The sequence below is a fragment of the Camellia sinensis genome, chromosome 2 (assembly GCF_055761805.1).
Source record: "Camellia sinensis isolate YWXY chromosome 2, ASM5576180v1, whole genome shotgun sequence".
Taxonomy (NCBI): domain Eukaryota; kingdom Viridiplantae; phylum Streptophyta; class Magnoliopsida; order Ericales; family Theaceae; genus Camellia; species Camellia sinensis.
This window is the reverse complement of record NC_138962.1, coordinates 153938084-153953753: the sequence shown is the minus strand read 5'-3', so window position 1 is coordinate 153953753 and position 15670 is coordinate 153938084. Positions and strand designations below refer to the sequence as shown.

General features: G+C 34.8%; 1 protein-coding gene and 1 long non-coding RNA gene across 3 annotated transcripts; both read right to left on the bottom strand.

Annotated features, from left to right (window-relative positions):
- Positions 1–3029: 3029 nt before the first annotated feature.
- Positions 3030–6940, bottom strand: LOC145820394 (conserved oligomeric Golgi complex subunit 6-like). 2 transcript variants are annotated; one of them, XM_082915836.1, is made up of 4 exons: positions 6893–6940; positions 5386–6792; positions 4596–4742; positions 3030–3539 (listed from the first exon to the last, which is right to left on the bottom strand). In XM_082915836.1, the coding sequence occupies exons 2-4, from the start codon at positions 5470–5472 to the stop codon at positions 3528–3530; spliced, it is 246 nt and encodes an 81-aa protein (XP_082771962.1). In that variant the 5' UTR covers positions 5473–6792; positions 6893–6940; the 3' UTR covers positions 3030–3527. The 2 variants fall into 2 exon arrangements, with proteins under 2 accessions (XP_082771962.1, XP_082771961.1); XM_082915835.1 differs by having other exon boundaries at positions 5386–6934.
- Positions 6936–8509, bottom strand: LOC145820395 (uncharacterized). Its single transcript, XR_014361842.1, has 5 exons — positions 8455–8509; positions 7980–8063; positions 7511–7891; positions 7128–7281; positions 6936–7004 (listed from the first exon to the last, which is right to left on the bottom strand). It is a non-coding gene; the product is annotated as an uncharacterized LOC145820395 (long non-coding RNA).
- Positions 8510–15670: the final 7161 nt, after the last annotated feature.

Below are 15670 nucleotides of genomic sequence, written 5' to 3'. Positions count from 1 at the left end.
AGTCTGTGTATGTATTATTGTCCGTGAGTCTGTGTATGTATTCCGTGAGTCCGTGAGTCTGAGTTTTTCTTCAGAGGTTTGGTCCTTTTGCTTTATTTTTGCAGGTACTTTGGTCCATGTTTTTTTCTTTTGCAGGTTCTTTTGCTTTGTTTTTTCTTTTCCTCAAAGTGCTTTGCTTTGCTTTTTCTCCAGGTGATTGCTTTGCTTTTCTTAATTGTTTTTGCAGGTCTTAAGGATGCCGTGCTTTGCTTTGCTCAGTAGCCACACTCATACATACACAAGACACTGTGCTTTGCTCGTTTTTCAGCCGTATCGGCATGTGTCGGACAACAAATCGCTTACGTATCGGATTCAGCCCGATACGTATCGGGAATCGGCCGCTACGGCCGTGAAATTCAGTCTCGCCGGTATACCGGTGAGTATCCGACTCGGCCATATCATTTTCTGGTACGAACCGGTCGGTCGATATTTAGAACCTTGTGAGTGATACACTCTACTAGTGACGAAGGACAACTTAGTATATATTAAAAAGAGAAAGTAGGGCAACGGTTTGTAAAATAATGATTCCAAGAGAAAAGTTTGGACTATGATGACTAAGGTCTGTTCGACAGATTTGAATGAACAGAGAAATTCAGCAAATAGGAAAATGAAGGAAGAAAAAAGTAACCTTACTAGGGGCTGCTTGAGTTCTAGCACTCAAGTCAGTAGAAGAATTCTACATTCATTCTTTAACCAGGAAAAACTTTCATTACAACTCCAAAATCATGTTACAACAAGGGGCTCTTTTTATAGATATTAGAAAGCTCTAAAGACACAAAAAAAAACTTCCTAAAAATTGCCCAATCCAATATACAAATCATAAAAGACTCAAAATCCAGCAGAAGAGGTGTTTTTTTAAATAAATACACAACTTGGATTGGAACCCAAGAAAGGAACCTTAACTACCGTAATAATAATAATAAGGGTAAACTATAAATATACCCCTTGAGGTTTGTTTAAATACGAATTGCTGCTTGTGGTTTAGAAAATTACAAATACCTCCTTGTCAGAATTTTTTATTTAATAGAATTAATTGAAAAAGTAAAATTTCTAACTGTTCACCTATACAATAATAAAATTATCTAAATTATTAATTGAAATAAAATTTTAACATTATTAAAAACTGTTAATTAATTTGATGATTTATTAATAAAATGACCTATTTGTTATGAAATTAGAAACCTTCGGAGGCATAATGTAATTTCTAAACCTCAGGAATGTGTTTAAAATAGGAAACTAAACCAATATAGAAACAAAAGTACACAAATTCCTAAAAATCAAAATTTCTTACAACCAAGAGTTTCTAAACTCCTATAACATTAATAACGTTCGTTCCATGAAGTGTCAGGTAACCATGAATTCCTCCCGGGCTGGGCTCTTGGGGTGTCTGGGGTCCAATCAGATCAACCAGCAATCTGTTTACGGAACAAGGAGTTAAGCAAGGGCCAGGAGATTGATGGAAGAACCTGGCTAAAGTCAATGTTCATAAACCAATACAATAACAAGAAGTAAGACCAAAATGTTCACATAAAATAGGGTTTCGGATGCTTCACCAGTTTTTTTTTTTTTTTTGGGGGGGGGGGGGACACTAGTCCTAGTCAAGAATAAAAAAATAAAAAGTTTCGCAACTACAAATGTAGCCCTAACCAGCAAAATTACTAAACTAGCCCATACTAAACAATGGCTTGTGAACAACACAAGTTGCAAAATCAAACTCCTAAGATTTTGAAAGCATTGGACTTTGAAGTCCCAAGACTACAAATATATATATATATATATATATTTTGAGTAACACAACAGAATCTAGGAGGACTTCATTTCTCATTAGGTCATTGACTAATTGGCTACCTTCTAAAATACACCTATTGTAACATATGCATAGTTAATGAGTCTACACGTCTTTGATCACTCTCCAAAAACCATAAATGACTGCCCTATCTGTTAGGTTAAAGATCTCACCCCGGCTTTGAAATTGTAATCTGAAGTTAGTTTAGCTGTTTGAGGTAAGTAACCCTCTATCACTGTTGGTACATTTTTTATTCCTGTTGAATCGTTTAAAATTATAAGTATTTATTCACAGCCTCCATGTTCTTTTAAAATAAAATATGGGTCAAGTATAAAATAGCATCGAATATTATTATGAAAATTATTTGAAAATTTTATGGAACTATTATGAAAATTGTACTGAATGTTTATTTTGAAAATATCGAATATTTTGTTTAAAAGTTGTGTATTGTTGAATTTTGAACATCACTCTAGTCTGACTATGATTTGGACCCTAGCCAATGAGGGTTATTTATTGGCACAGAACTAGTTTCTTTTGGGGCTTATCCACCAAGTCCACTAATAAAATCCATTAACCACTGCTGGAAAATCTACTTTTAGCGGCGTTTAAAAAACGCCGCTAAAAGTACTAAAAACGTCGCTAATTCTTTTTGTGACGTTTAGTACTAAACGCCGACGACGCAGCCGTCGCTATAACTTTATGGCGTTTGAAAAACGTCGTTATATTAGTATAGGCGGCGTTTTTAAAAACGCCGCCAAATGTCCTACCCCTAGTTGTACTGTGATGTCACTATGACATTTAGCGACGTTTTTGAAAACGCCGTCATAGACATTTATACATTTTAAAAATCTAGCCGTTGGGGTGGGATATAGTGACGTTTTTTAAACGCCGCCATAGCCTTTTTTTTTTAATTTTTAAATTGTGCTAATTTTATATGGTTGAACAAAAAAAAATACCTGTTAAACAATTATCAAGAACTAATAATTGATGTTTATTAAAATAATAAATAAACTAAGCTTGAAAACAAAATTAAAAATAAGAAACAATGCATTGCATACCTAAGAATAGAAACAATTCAGCCTTTAAATACATCAATTAAAATCAAAATGGTCAAGAAGTATAATTTGCCCAAAAAAATTAAAAAGGAATTGAAAGCACACTAATATGGCTTATAATATTAAAAATACCACTTGTCTTCCAACTATATGCAACAGATGATACATTTGGAACCATACAGTACGCTATAATCCAATTAAACAAGATAAAAAGAATTAGAGGGGGGAAAAAGTAAAAGAACAAGAACAAATAAAAAAAGCTTCATCATATTCCCTCCAATGGCTTTTTCTCTCTCCTCTCACATAAATTCTACAAGTAGCAACTTCATATCCATCATGATGATCATTCAGAGTTAAATAGCTTCTCACAATCAAATAGAGTTGGGTTTCAAATTATTCTGTCTTGTCTTCTTCCAAATCACCGTTCGATATCCCGTTGTTTCCACCGTGTACTGATCCGACTTCAAGTGGACTTCAAATAATATCCTTTGAAGGAATAGGAGATGGTTTTATAAGTGTCAAAGTATTATCATCCCTGTCAAACTCTTCACTTACTTCTCCCGAGTAAGCATAGCTGCCACATGTTTAATCATTGGGCCCTAGCAGTGTTGAATGGGATACAAAGCACAAAATACAAAGAACACACATCACACCTTGACCTGCAAGTAAAATTTATTAAGATTCCTCACCATTTTCAATTTTCAAGAGCTAATGTCCATTACATTGGCACTATAAAACAGTTTATTCATTATCGTTGCCCCAATTTTAGGGCTGATAATGAGGCTAAAACCCTAACCTAAGTAGCCACAATCAAACTTTTGCATAGAGAAGTATTTCACAAACCATACAACATAATTGAATTTCCTATTTCTAAATTCAGTGGTCCTAAGATCTAATGGGTAGTGAATAAAAAAATACATACGAAAAATTATATAGAACAACGTGTTGAGTTGTGAGCCTATCACTTTAAAATCAAAATCTGTCAAGGTGACTTTTACTTATAAAAATGTCATTGTCATCACCTGGATCCATGCTAACCAATGCCTTCACTAGTACTTGAAAAGCAATCTGAACAGAACATATGGACCTTCTTTAGTATAAGTAACATCTTTAAAGGGTTTAGAAACGTAATTATTACTCTTACTAATATATTAATGAGGATTAGGGAACATAATTACTGTGTATGTAATATGATTCATCATTACTTTGGACTATTAAGGATAGTTATTATGATCTTAGTTTATCAGGTAAAATAATTCATACGAAATCATGTTGTTGGGTTCTAAACTAGCAAAGAAGAGTAGGAAAGAATAGAAAGTCTAGGGGAGATTAACTGTGAATTGTTTGGAATAATTCAGCATTTCGCATACTATATGGGAAAATCAAGATTTTCTGTCTCACAAAAATGAGTGATCTGCTTAATGTAAAAAAAAGGGGATAAATTGAGACAAAAAAAGTCCAGAGAATTCAATAGAACAGCTTAGGTCACCCAATCATATATACTTTGCAGACTGAAGTCTGATGCGCCACGTGCAATTGGAACCTACAGCTGTTTCTAGACCAGCAATCAGTTTGTCTAACTATTAACCATGCAATATAAATGTACAAACAACTTTCACGAGCAGCACAACATAAAGTAAACAAAATTCCAGTACAAGCATTGAGAAATCTAATATCTAACAAGGTGAGAATACAAGGCGTAAGCAAATACAAACCTGAGACATAGCTAAAGTGTTGCTGTTTGCCAAAATTGCATCAACAGATGATTTACTGAGTTGGCTTGGGTCAAAAGTAGTTCTATTTCTTCTAAAGGAAGGAATAGCTCCTTTGGACTTGTGTGCTTCTGCTGCTTGTTCACATATCTGCAATAATTGGAAATATGCATAGATTACATATATATATATATATATATATATATAGAGAGAGAGAGAGAGAGAGAGAGAGAGAGAGAGCAATTGATGCAGTCAAGTTGATGTGAGACCCATGATAAGACGATAAATTGATCCACATTAACATAAAGAAAATAATTTTTACATCAAATTGGTGGAATAGGATGAAGCTCTGTTTACCAAATTGATGTAGAACACAATAGGGGAGAGAGAGAGAGAGAAGAAACACCCAAGAGGCCACAGCCTTAAACACTCCCAATATTATTGAATCAAAACTAACTAATACTAATTTTCCGTCCAAATTTTAAATGGTGAGTGATGAAGCACCACATTGAAGCATGAGTTTAAGTCCAAGGACTTAATTGCTACAATTAGAAGATGAGTGAGCAAAGTGAAATTCAGATGTCTGAACATGAAAAGTGTAACTTACCCAAAAGTTAAATACTGTGGGTATAAAATTTGCTTATAATTAGAATGTAAAATTTTTGTATTTGTCTCAAAATTTTGCAGATATCTAGCACCTATGAACTTTGTATTTGACTCAAAATGAAGCAACCAGGAGCAGGTCTGTCAATTATAAGGGAAAAAACATCATCAAATGTAAAGCATAAGACACCTGAATAATAGGATCTAGTAATGCAGATATCACCGAATCAAAGTCAGACTTCTTTCCTGAAGCAGGAACCATCATGCCATCATGCATCTCAATTATCTCAAGCAATACTGATACTCCTTCCCTCACTGCAGGTGGTGGGGAAAGATCAACAGCAGCAACGGGTGGATACCGTAACAGCTTCTCTCCTCGAGTTTTCAGAACGTCAAAGAATGTTTTCTGAGAAGCATCTTTTAGTGCCCAAAGTGTGTTACAAAGGGCTGTTTCTCTCCCCCAACAAATCTGATATCTGTAAGAGAACAAACTGTTAAACAAGCAAAGAAATACCCACAAGACAACTAATTCATCCAAAAGTGGATTATCATTCAACTCACAGTATAGCTGTAAAACTCCAGGGTATTACTAAGTTTGTATGAAATTATAATACTAGGTTGCGACTGCAAAACTTGTTCAATTCTAACTTTAAATGGCTGGTAAACTCCTTCAAAAATCCTGTCTAGAACAAATGTCAAGTCAGTCTCATTTTTTCCTACATCACTCTCTAAACCTTTGGAGGAGAATCGGCGTGCAGCCGGGCCAGAATCAACCATTGCATCGGGATCTAGCAATGCAAGGACAAGTTCTCTTTCAGATGTCAATGCCTGCAAGAAAAGCGACAGAATTATGCCATAAGGTAATTCATACACAATAATTCCCCCTTTTTTGGTGCTCTAGATCAGACTTGAATCTTGCACCTTCTTCTAGTGGGGAAAAAATCAAGTTTGGGCCACGGTTTGTTTCTATACTTTTACAGAATAACATTGGCATCCCACATATCATATCCATTCCTTTTTGTCTCTTTTTCAAGAGACTATCCACATAAATGCCTCACCAAGAAAAGCAACAAATTACCTCCTCTGGTGGAGGAGAATAAAGAGGACTCCACCAGATTCAAACACCTAGACACAACATCCTCTAAAGAAAAATTGATGACTGCATTTACCCAAGTACCATTCTAGAGAAGGGCTTTGGAGGTCCTTGTATCTCTTACAATTGGTTTCAAAATAATGCAGTAAAAGTAGTTTCAAAGGTTGCTGTCGTTGGCAGTGCCAATATGGGTTAATGAAAATTAAGAAAGAACTGCTGAAAAAGAAAGTGTTCTATTAGCGTCAGCTAAATATATAAATTTGGTTAATATAATTATCCACTAAAAGCATTAGAAACGGTGCAACCTTTATTGAGCAAATGAGCGGTTAAATTGAATGTATTAAATGCAGATCAATTTCAATCATCCATTGCACTATTACTTTGACAAAATCATGTTAGTAACACACTGAAATCACTCACCCATGGAAGGTAAGCTGCTGTAAAAGTAAAGAGACCCCAAAAACTCATGTGGATAAAAGGATTTTGCTTGCTCCAAACATCGACCTGTAAAATGGGGCAAAATGTAACAAGCTTTCCAAAACAGTTAATGCATAAAGGGTTTATCAATTAGAAATGTTTTATATGTAAACAGAGAAACACTAACCATCATGAATGTCAATGAATTGCTCAGAAATATTATCTTGGCAAATGAGAACAATCCCAGTTAAAACAGTAGCACCAAATAAGAGCATGTCAAAGAAATCGGCAGTCCTTCCCTGGAAAGATAATTAATTTTTTTAAACTTATTTAAACTATTAGTAAAAGTCTAAACAATCTAAAATAGATTCTTAAAATAAAAAATAAAGAACTCGGATAAACTCTATCAAACATAGACATACATGCGACGACGTTGGTCCATGAAGGTCTCAGGGTGGTCTGAGTAAGCACAGGAGATGAAGCAGATGGTTTCGCTGAGAAAAGGCCATCCAAGAGTGCCTAAAGGAAGTGGGATTGGTGATCTTCTACAACTCCTTCTCTTCTAAGTTCCACTAACTATCAAAATTATAGCATTAATTAGGGGGCTTAAAAAAATATAATATGCTGTTACTATAAGTTCCACTAACTATAAAAAAATTATAGCATTAAGTAGGGAGGCCCCATGGCTGCCTCTGGAAGGGTTCTATGAAATGTTTGAGATGATTCCATAGGAACTCCAAAGCCGATCATTGGTTTTGGAAGACGAATAGTCTCACTATCCTCACTCATCATCCTCTTCTCATACCTCCTTTGCTTTTTCCTTTTCCACAATTCTCTCTCAAAAAATTTCCTCTTTGGCTTCGGCTGTGAAATTTGAGAAAAGGTCAATTACGCACAGAATTTACTAATGGCAGTATGAACAGAATTAACAAAAAAAATAAAAATAAAAACAAGGATCCTGGTGCATTAGTAATTAAAAAACAAACTATAAAAGCCGTAAAAATGTATTCCCCTATCATGAAAAGGGGTTAATTGAAAACCTGATGTTTCATTATGGGGAAGAAATACAAAAAATTAAAATAAAAAATAAAAAACTTATCATCATCAGGTAGTAGATAATCTGCTGCCTTTGCCATTTGAGCAGCACATAAAAAATCTGTTATTTCATCAATTGAGGCATCTGGACCTGCAATATTTTACCGGTATTATTAAGAGAAAGATTAAATCTAATGAAATGCGCAATCTAATGAAAGATTAAATCTAAAAAATGATACCAGAGATCTCCAATGATACCACTTGCCTCTTGTCTCATACCACACACACAGCCACGCAGAGAGAGACAGAGTGCACAGAGATGGCTGCACAGTGGTGAGGTGGTGGTTGGAGTGAAACACAGATGAGAAGAAGATGAAAAATGAAAATATATATATATATATATATATTAATGAGGAAAGACTCATATTTTCGAATGAGAAATTTCAAATCTCAAACAACTATTTTTGAATGAGAAATTTCAGATCATAAACATATTTTTTTGAATGAGAAATCTCAGATCTGAAACATGTTTTTTTGAATAAGAAATTTCAAATCTCAAACATATTTTTGAATGAGAAATCTCAGATCTGAAACATATGAGAAATCTCGGATCTGAAATCTTAAACTTATGTAAACCCTAGGAGAAGAATTGAGGGAAGGAAAAGCTTGACAGAGAGAGAATACGAAATTGAGATTGTAGACGGTGGTGCTCACCTTAGTCAATGGTGGTGATGGTGGTGGCGGTGGAGCTTCGAAATCAAGAGAGAGAACTTCGAAATCGAAATCACTCTGAGATTGGATCTGAGATGAAACCGAGCTGAATAAGGTTGAATCTTAATCTCTGAGACTGAAGGCTTTAGAGAGACAGAGAGAGAGAGAGAGCGATCGAGTGAATCGAGTGATTGAGAGATTTGAGGGATTGGTTTCTCTGAGACTGAAGGTTTCCCCAATTCAAAATGAGGGCTTGAAGAGAGTGAGAGAAGGGTTCTAATTCTCAAAGAGCTAAAAGAGACACAGAGGAATAACGTTACAGTAATACATGTGAAGGCGCTAGAAAAACGACTTCTATTCCTTAAACGGTACCATTTTCATCAAAATAAAATGCGACGTTTAAAAAACGTCGTTAAAGGTTAGAAACAGTGGTGTTTAAAAAAACGTCGCTAAATAAACGCCGTTAAATTCTATAATTCTTGTAGTGAACAAAACAATTAATCCAAGTACTTAAATCATAGTCCTACTCTCGGCACTCCCATATGTAAAAAAATTCCCACGCAGCTCTACTCTTCAGAATCTGAAAAAAAAATAAGGGTAAGCTAGATAGCCCAGTAAATAACCAACCATCACTGCCAGCTAGATCAAGTATTAAAAAAATAAATAAATAAATCGATAACCAATAAATATAAATTTAAAAAAAAAAAAAGGGTAAGCTAGATAGCCCAATAAATAACCAACCATCACTGCCAGCTAGATCAAGTATTAAAATAAATAAATAAATAAATCGATAACCAATAAATATAAATTTTTCTACAGTTCAATAAATGAACAAGTATTTGTAAGATGGTTTCATAGCTAAAAATAAACAATGTACAATACATTTTAAATGACAAGCCAACAAGATAATTCAAAGTAATTCATTGTTCAAATCAATGGTTCGATATTCAGATGATTCAATGATTTGATTCACAAAACCCAAGTCTTAATGACTACGGTCACTTAGCCCGTGACAAAGCCCAGAACCACACATAGGCGGGTGGTAAAGCCCTAAAAGAAACTAGTTTCTGTGCCAATAAATAACCCCCATTGGCTAGGGTCCAAATCATAGTCAGACTAGAGTGATGTTCAAAATTCAAACAATACACAACTTTTAAATAAAACATCGATATTTTCAGAATAAACGTTTAGTACAACTTTTAGAATCGTTTCACCAAATATTCAAATAATTTTCATAATAATATTCGATGTTGTTTTATACTTGATCCATATTTTATTTTAAGAGAACATGAAGGCTATAAATAAATATTTATGATTTTAAACGATTCGATAGGAATAAAAAAAAATGAACCAACAGTGATAGAGGGTTACTTACCTTAAACAGCTAAAATAATATTTCCCAAGCTAATCTCAAATTACCAAGATCCACCTCAATCTCACGAACCTAATAAAATATTATACCACATAAACAATTATTATTTGCACTCATCCTTCTCTTCTTGTAGCAACCATAGAATAAATTAATCCAATTGTTTATTAGGGACCCCCACAATTTAGCATCAAAACAAAGCCATCACGGCTTCGGAATTCTCAACCTATATTATTCTATTGTTGTTCATATACATGTATAAATTTGTAATTGCTTGTAGCCAAACTTGTATCCCACAAACAAACCACCATTAAACTTAACCCATCGCATATCAATCTCAAAATATAAACCACCAAACGGGATGCAAAATACATTCTAAAATTGAGCAAAATCGAGACCCCCAACATAGACTATGTCAATATATCTATTTAATCATATATGCCCATAAAATCATCTATTGATATATTAACATCAAAATCATAGATAAGAATACAATAAAATAATTCTTACCTTAAGTGATGAATAAAGAAAAATCACCACTCTATGAATCCTTCTTCTTCACTTTGGTTTTGTTTTGTTTTCTTTAATTTTTGTTTTACCTTCTCAAACCCTAGCAGCCTATGGAGCAATTCCCAGCCTCTATTTTGTTTGTTTCCCAAGACTTAAAGCCACAATAGGTGGGCTTATTAACCTAATTTCTCAAAGTTACAAAATTACCCATCTAAGTAATAGAAAATATAATGCCATCTCATAACTAATTCTTTGATATTAATAAATGATCCTTATAAATTAATTTAATTACTAATCTATCCAATAAAATAATCCTACACACAACTTGGGTTTTATATTCTTCCCCTCTTAAAAGAAATTTCGTCCTCGAAATTTGACATACCTGTAGTCTCAAAAAGTTGTGGATACTTTTGTCTCATTTCATCCTCAAGTTCCCAAGTAGCTTCTCTCTCCGAGTGAATGCTCCATTGAACCTTAATGTAGTGGATGACTCGACGCCTCAAAACCTGCTCCTTATCAACAATTCTTACAGGGTGTTCCTCATAGGTCAAATCCTCCTTAAACTGTAACGGTGCATGATCAATCACATGATTGGGATTCGGTATATAATTCCTCAACATCGAAACATGAAAGACATTATGAACTCCAACTAGTGAAGGTGGTAGGGCATGTCTATAAGCTACCTCACCAATTCGATCTAAAACCTTAAATGGCCCAACAAATCTAGGACTCAATTTACCACGAACTCCAAACCTTATTACTCCTTTCATAGGAGACACCTTAAGGAACACATGGTCTCCAACCCCAAACACCAAATTGTGTCTCCTGTTGTCTCCATAACTTTTTTGTCTACTCTGTGCCGTGCGAAGTCGCTCTCTAATAAGATTGATCTTGTCCACTGTTTGTTGCACAATCTCAGGCCCTAATAACTTCCTTTCACAAACATCATCCCAACAAATAGGTGATCTACACTTTCATCCATATAAAGCCTCATATGGTGTCATCTGAGTGCTTGCATGATAACTGTTATTATAGAAGAATTCCACTAAGGCCAAATGCTCATCCTAAGAACCTCCAAGATCAATAACACAAGCCCTCAACATGTCTTCCAAGGTTTGAATAGTTCTCTCTGACTGTCTATCAGTTTGAGGATGAAAGGCAGTGCTAAAATTCAAACTAGTGCCCAAAGTTGTATGCAAACTCCTCCAAAACATAGATACAAATCTGTTATCTCTATCAGACACTATGGTCACCGGAATACCATGCAACTTCATAATCTCCTTGATATACAATTTTGCAAACTTTTCTAAGGAGAACCCTACCTTATAAGCTAGAAAGTGAACGGATTTGGTCAATCGATTAACGATAACCCAAATAGCATTGTTACCACCTTGGGTCCTAGGCAACCCCGTCACAAAATCCATGGTAATATGTTCCCACTTCCACTCGGGAATAAGAAGATGTTGTAACTTACCTCCAGGTCTCTGATGTTTAGCTTTCACTTGTTGACATACCATACATTGAGCAACATACTGAGCAATTTTCCTCTTCATATTATTCCACCAAAAGTTCCTCTTCAAATCTTTATACATTTTAGTGCTCCCTGGATGTACAGTATACCCTGAACTGTGAGCTTCTCTCAGGATTTCTCTTTTGAGCTCTAAATCATTAGGCACACACAACCTCTCTCCAAATCTCAAGGTTCCATCTTTATGCATACAAATTCCATCTGTAGCCCTATTTTCATTTCAGCCTTAAGTTTTTGCAACTGAGGATCTCTTCCCTGAGCATCTTTAATTCTATCAATCAATGTGGGTTGAACTCTAAGGTTTGCCAACTGCACTCCATGGTTATGCCATTTAATCTCAATATTCAACCTCTGCAAGTCCTCCAAGATATTCTTTTGGTCAGTGCTCAAGGTAGCCAAATTACTAGGGGTCTTTATACTCAAGGCATCCGCCACTGCATTGGCTTTTCCTGGATGATAATTAATAGTCAAATCATAGTCATTTAATAGCTCCAACCATCGTTTTTGCCTCATATTCAATTCTTTTTTAATGAAAATATATTTCAAACTTTTATGATCAGTGAATATCTCACATTTCACCCCATACAGGTAGTGCCTCCAGATTTTCAATGCAAACACCATGGCAGCCAACTCCAAATCATGCGTAGGATAATTCTACTCATATGGCTTTAACTTCCTAGACGCATATGCCACTACCTTATCGCTCTACATCAGGACACAACCTAAGCCCATCTTCGATGCATCACTATTGATGGTAAAACCTTTATCTCCGGACGGAACTATAAGTACTGGAGCACACACCAATCGACTCTTTAGATCTTGAAAACTCTTCTCACAATCATCAGACCACTCAAATTTAACTCCTTTTTGTGTTAAACGAGTCAAAGGCATAGAAATTCGAGAAAATCCCTCAACAAAGGTTCTATAATAACTTGTTAAACCCAAGAAGCTACGAATTTCAGTGACACTAGTAGGCCTATTCCACTCTACCACCGCCTCCACTTTCTTGGGGTCAACAGACACCCCGTCTTTAGATATCACATGACCCAAAAATGGTACACTCTCCAGCCAAAATTCACACTTCTTTAATTTAGCAAATAATTTTTTCTCTTCTCAGATGTTCTTCGTGCTGCTCTTTACTCTTCGAGTACACAAGAACGTCATCAATAAAAACTACCACAAACTGGTCTAAGAAAGGTTTAAATACTCTGTTCATTAAATCCATAAAAGCTGCAGACGCATTGGTCAACCCAAACGGCATCACTAAAAATTCATAATGCCCATACCTAGTTCAGAAGGTTGTCCTAGGTATATCTTCCACCTTAACCTTCAACTGATGATATCCAGAACGAAGGTCAATCTTAGAAAAGACTTGTGCTCCTTGCAATTGATCAAATAGGTTATTTATCCTAGGCAAAAGATATTTATTTCGAATTGTCACCTTGTTTAACTCTCGATAATCAATGCAAAGGCGAAAACTACCATCCTTCTTTTTTACAAATAAAACGGGCGCACCCCAAGGAGAAATACTAGGCCTAATAAAGCTCTTATCTAGTAACTCTTGTAATTGTTCCTTCAACTCTTTCAACTCTGCTAGGGCCATCCCATACAGAGCCTTGGAGATAGGACCCGTGCCGGGTATCAATTCGATGGCAAACTCAATCTCTCTATCTGGTGGCAACCCCGGTAAGTCGTTAGGAAAAACATTGGGAAATTCCTTTACAACTAGAATATCCTCTAATTTCAATTCAGTCTCATGAATATCTCTCACAGAAGCTAAATAACCCTCGCAACCATTCCTCAACAATCGTCTAGCTTGCAAAGCTGAGATTACCAAAGGAGGAGTGTTAACTCCACTACCCACAAAACAAAATTCTGGTTGATCAGGAAATTGAAATACTACCCTTTTGCCTCGGCAATCAACAAAAGCATAATTGGTTGCCAACCAATCCATTCCAAGAATTATGTCAAAGTCCCGCATATCTAAAACAGTCAAGTTTACAAGCCATCTCCTGCTATCTATACTAACCACACGAGATTTGCCAATGTCTCCTCATGTTTCAATGCAACCTATATGCATCAATAATAAAACCTCATCTTATTCTATTCTCATGACAACGCCGCACACTCATTTAAGTGAGCATGCAAGGCTAAGAGTTCAACACATAACCAACAATGTAAATACTCCAATTAAATCCTTAATTATCATAATGCTAAAATCCATAAAAATTGATTATTCTTATCATATGAAATTATCCACCAAGTCCACTAATAAAATCCATTAACAAAACAATAATCCAAGTACTTAATTCATAGTCCTACTCTCAGCACTCCCACATGTAAAAAATCCCGCGCAGCTCTACTCTTCAGAATCTGAAAAAAAAAATAAGGGTAAGCTAGATAGCCTAGTAAATAGCCAACCATCACTGCCAGCTGGATCAAGTATAAAAAATTTAATAAATAAATCGATAACCAATAAATATAAATTTTTCTACAGTTCAATAAATGAACAATTATTTGTAAGATGGTTTCATAGCTAAAAATAAACAATGTACAATACATTTTAAATGAAAAAGCCAACAAGATAATTCAAATTAATTCATTGTTCAAATTGATGGTTCGATATTCAGATGGTTCAATGATTTGATTCACAAAACCCAAGTCTTAATGACTACGGTCACTTAGCCCGTGACAAGGCCCAGAACCACACATAGGCCGGTGGTAAAGCCCCAAAAGAAACTAGTTTCTGTGCCAATAAATAACCCCCATTGGCTAGGGTCCAAATCATAGTCAGACTAGAGTGATGTTCAAAATTCAACAATACACAACTTTTAAACAAAATATTCGATATTTTCAAAATAAACATTTAGTACAATTTTCATAATAGTTCCATAAAATTTTCAAATAATTTTCATAATAATATTTGATGCTATTTTATACTTGACCCATATTTTATTTTAAAAGAACATGGAGGCTATGAATAAATACTTATAATTTTAAACGATTCAACAGGAATAAAAAATGTACCGACAGTGATAGAGGGTTACTTACCTCAAACAGCTAAACTAATATTTCCCAAACTAATCTCAAATACTCAACTCCACCACTTCAATCGCACGAACCTAATAAATATAACCTCAAACAAATTAATATTTTTGTGTCTTTCACATATCCATAAGAACCCACTGCATATATGAGATGCTTTAATATACAAGAAATATCAAATCAATTCCCTTAATTTAATAGTTAAACACACCTTATCTAATATACCAAATTCTATTGCAAAACTACACCTACATAATAATTTACACTGTGTCCAATAACCCATACAATTGCACATACACGTTATTCCATACATCCAAACTCTCAACATTTAGGTATCCACACAAATTTCCTTCCCAAAACCATCTGACTACCTATTAACCCCTGTACATAATATAATAAACAATTGATCCCTTTACATAAAGTAAACAATGGGGAAAAAAATACCTCAGTCAATGGGCAATCAAGAACATTCAGTGGCTTCAATTTCCAACTGTCGTTCCTCCTAAGGATGCACTGCGCAGTCGCGATAAAAAGAAATATGAAACCCCCTTTTTCCCTCTTTTTCTTTATTTATATATATAAATATATATATATATATATATATATTAGGGTTATTAACCTAATTTCTTAAAATTACAAAACTACCCATCTCAGTAATAGAAATTATCATGCCACCTCATAACTAATTCTTGATATTACTAAGTGACCCATATAAATTAATGTAATTACCAATCTATCCAAAAATAATAATATTCAAAACTTGGGTT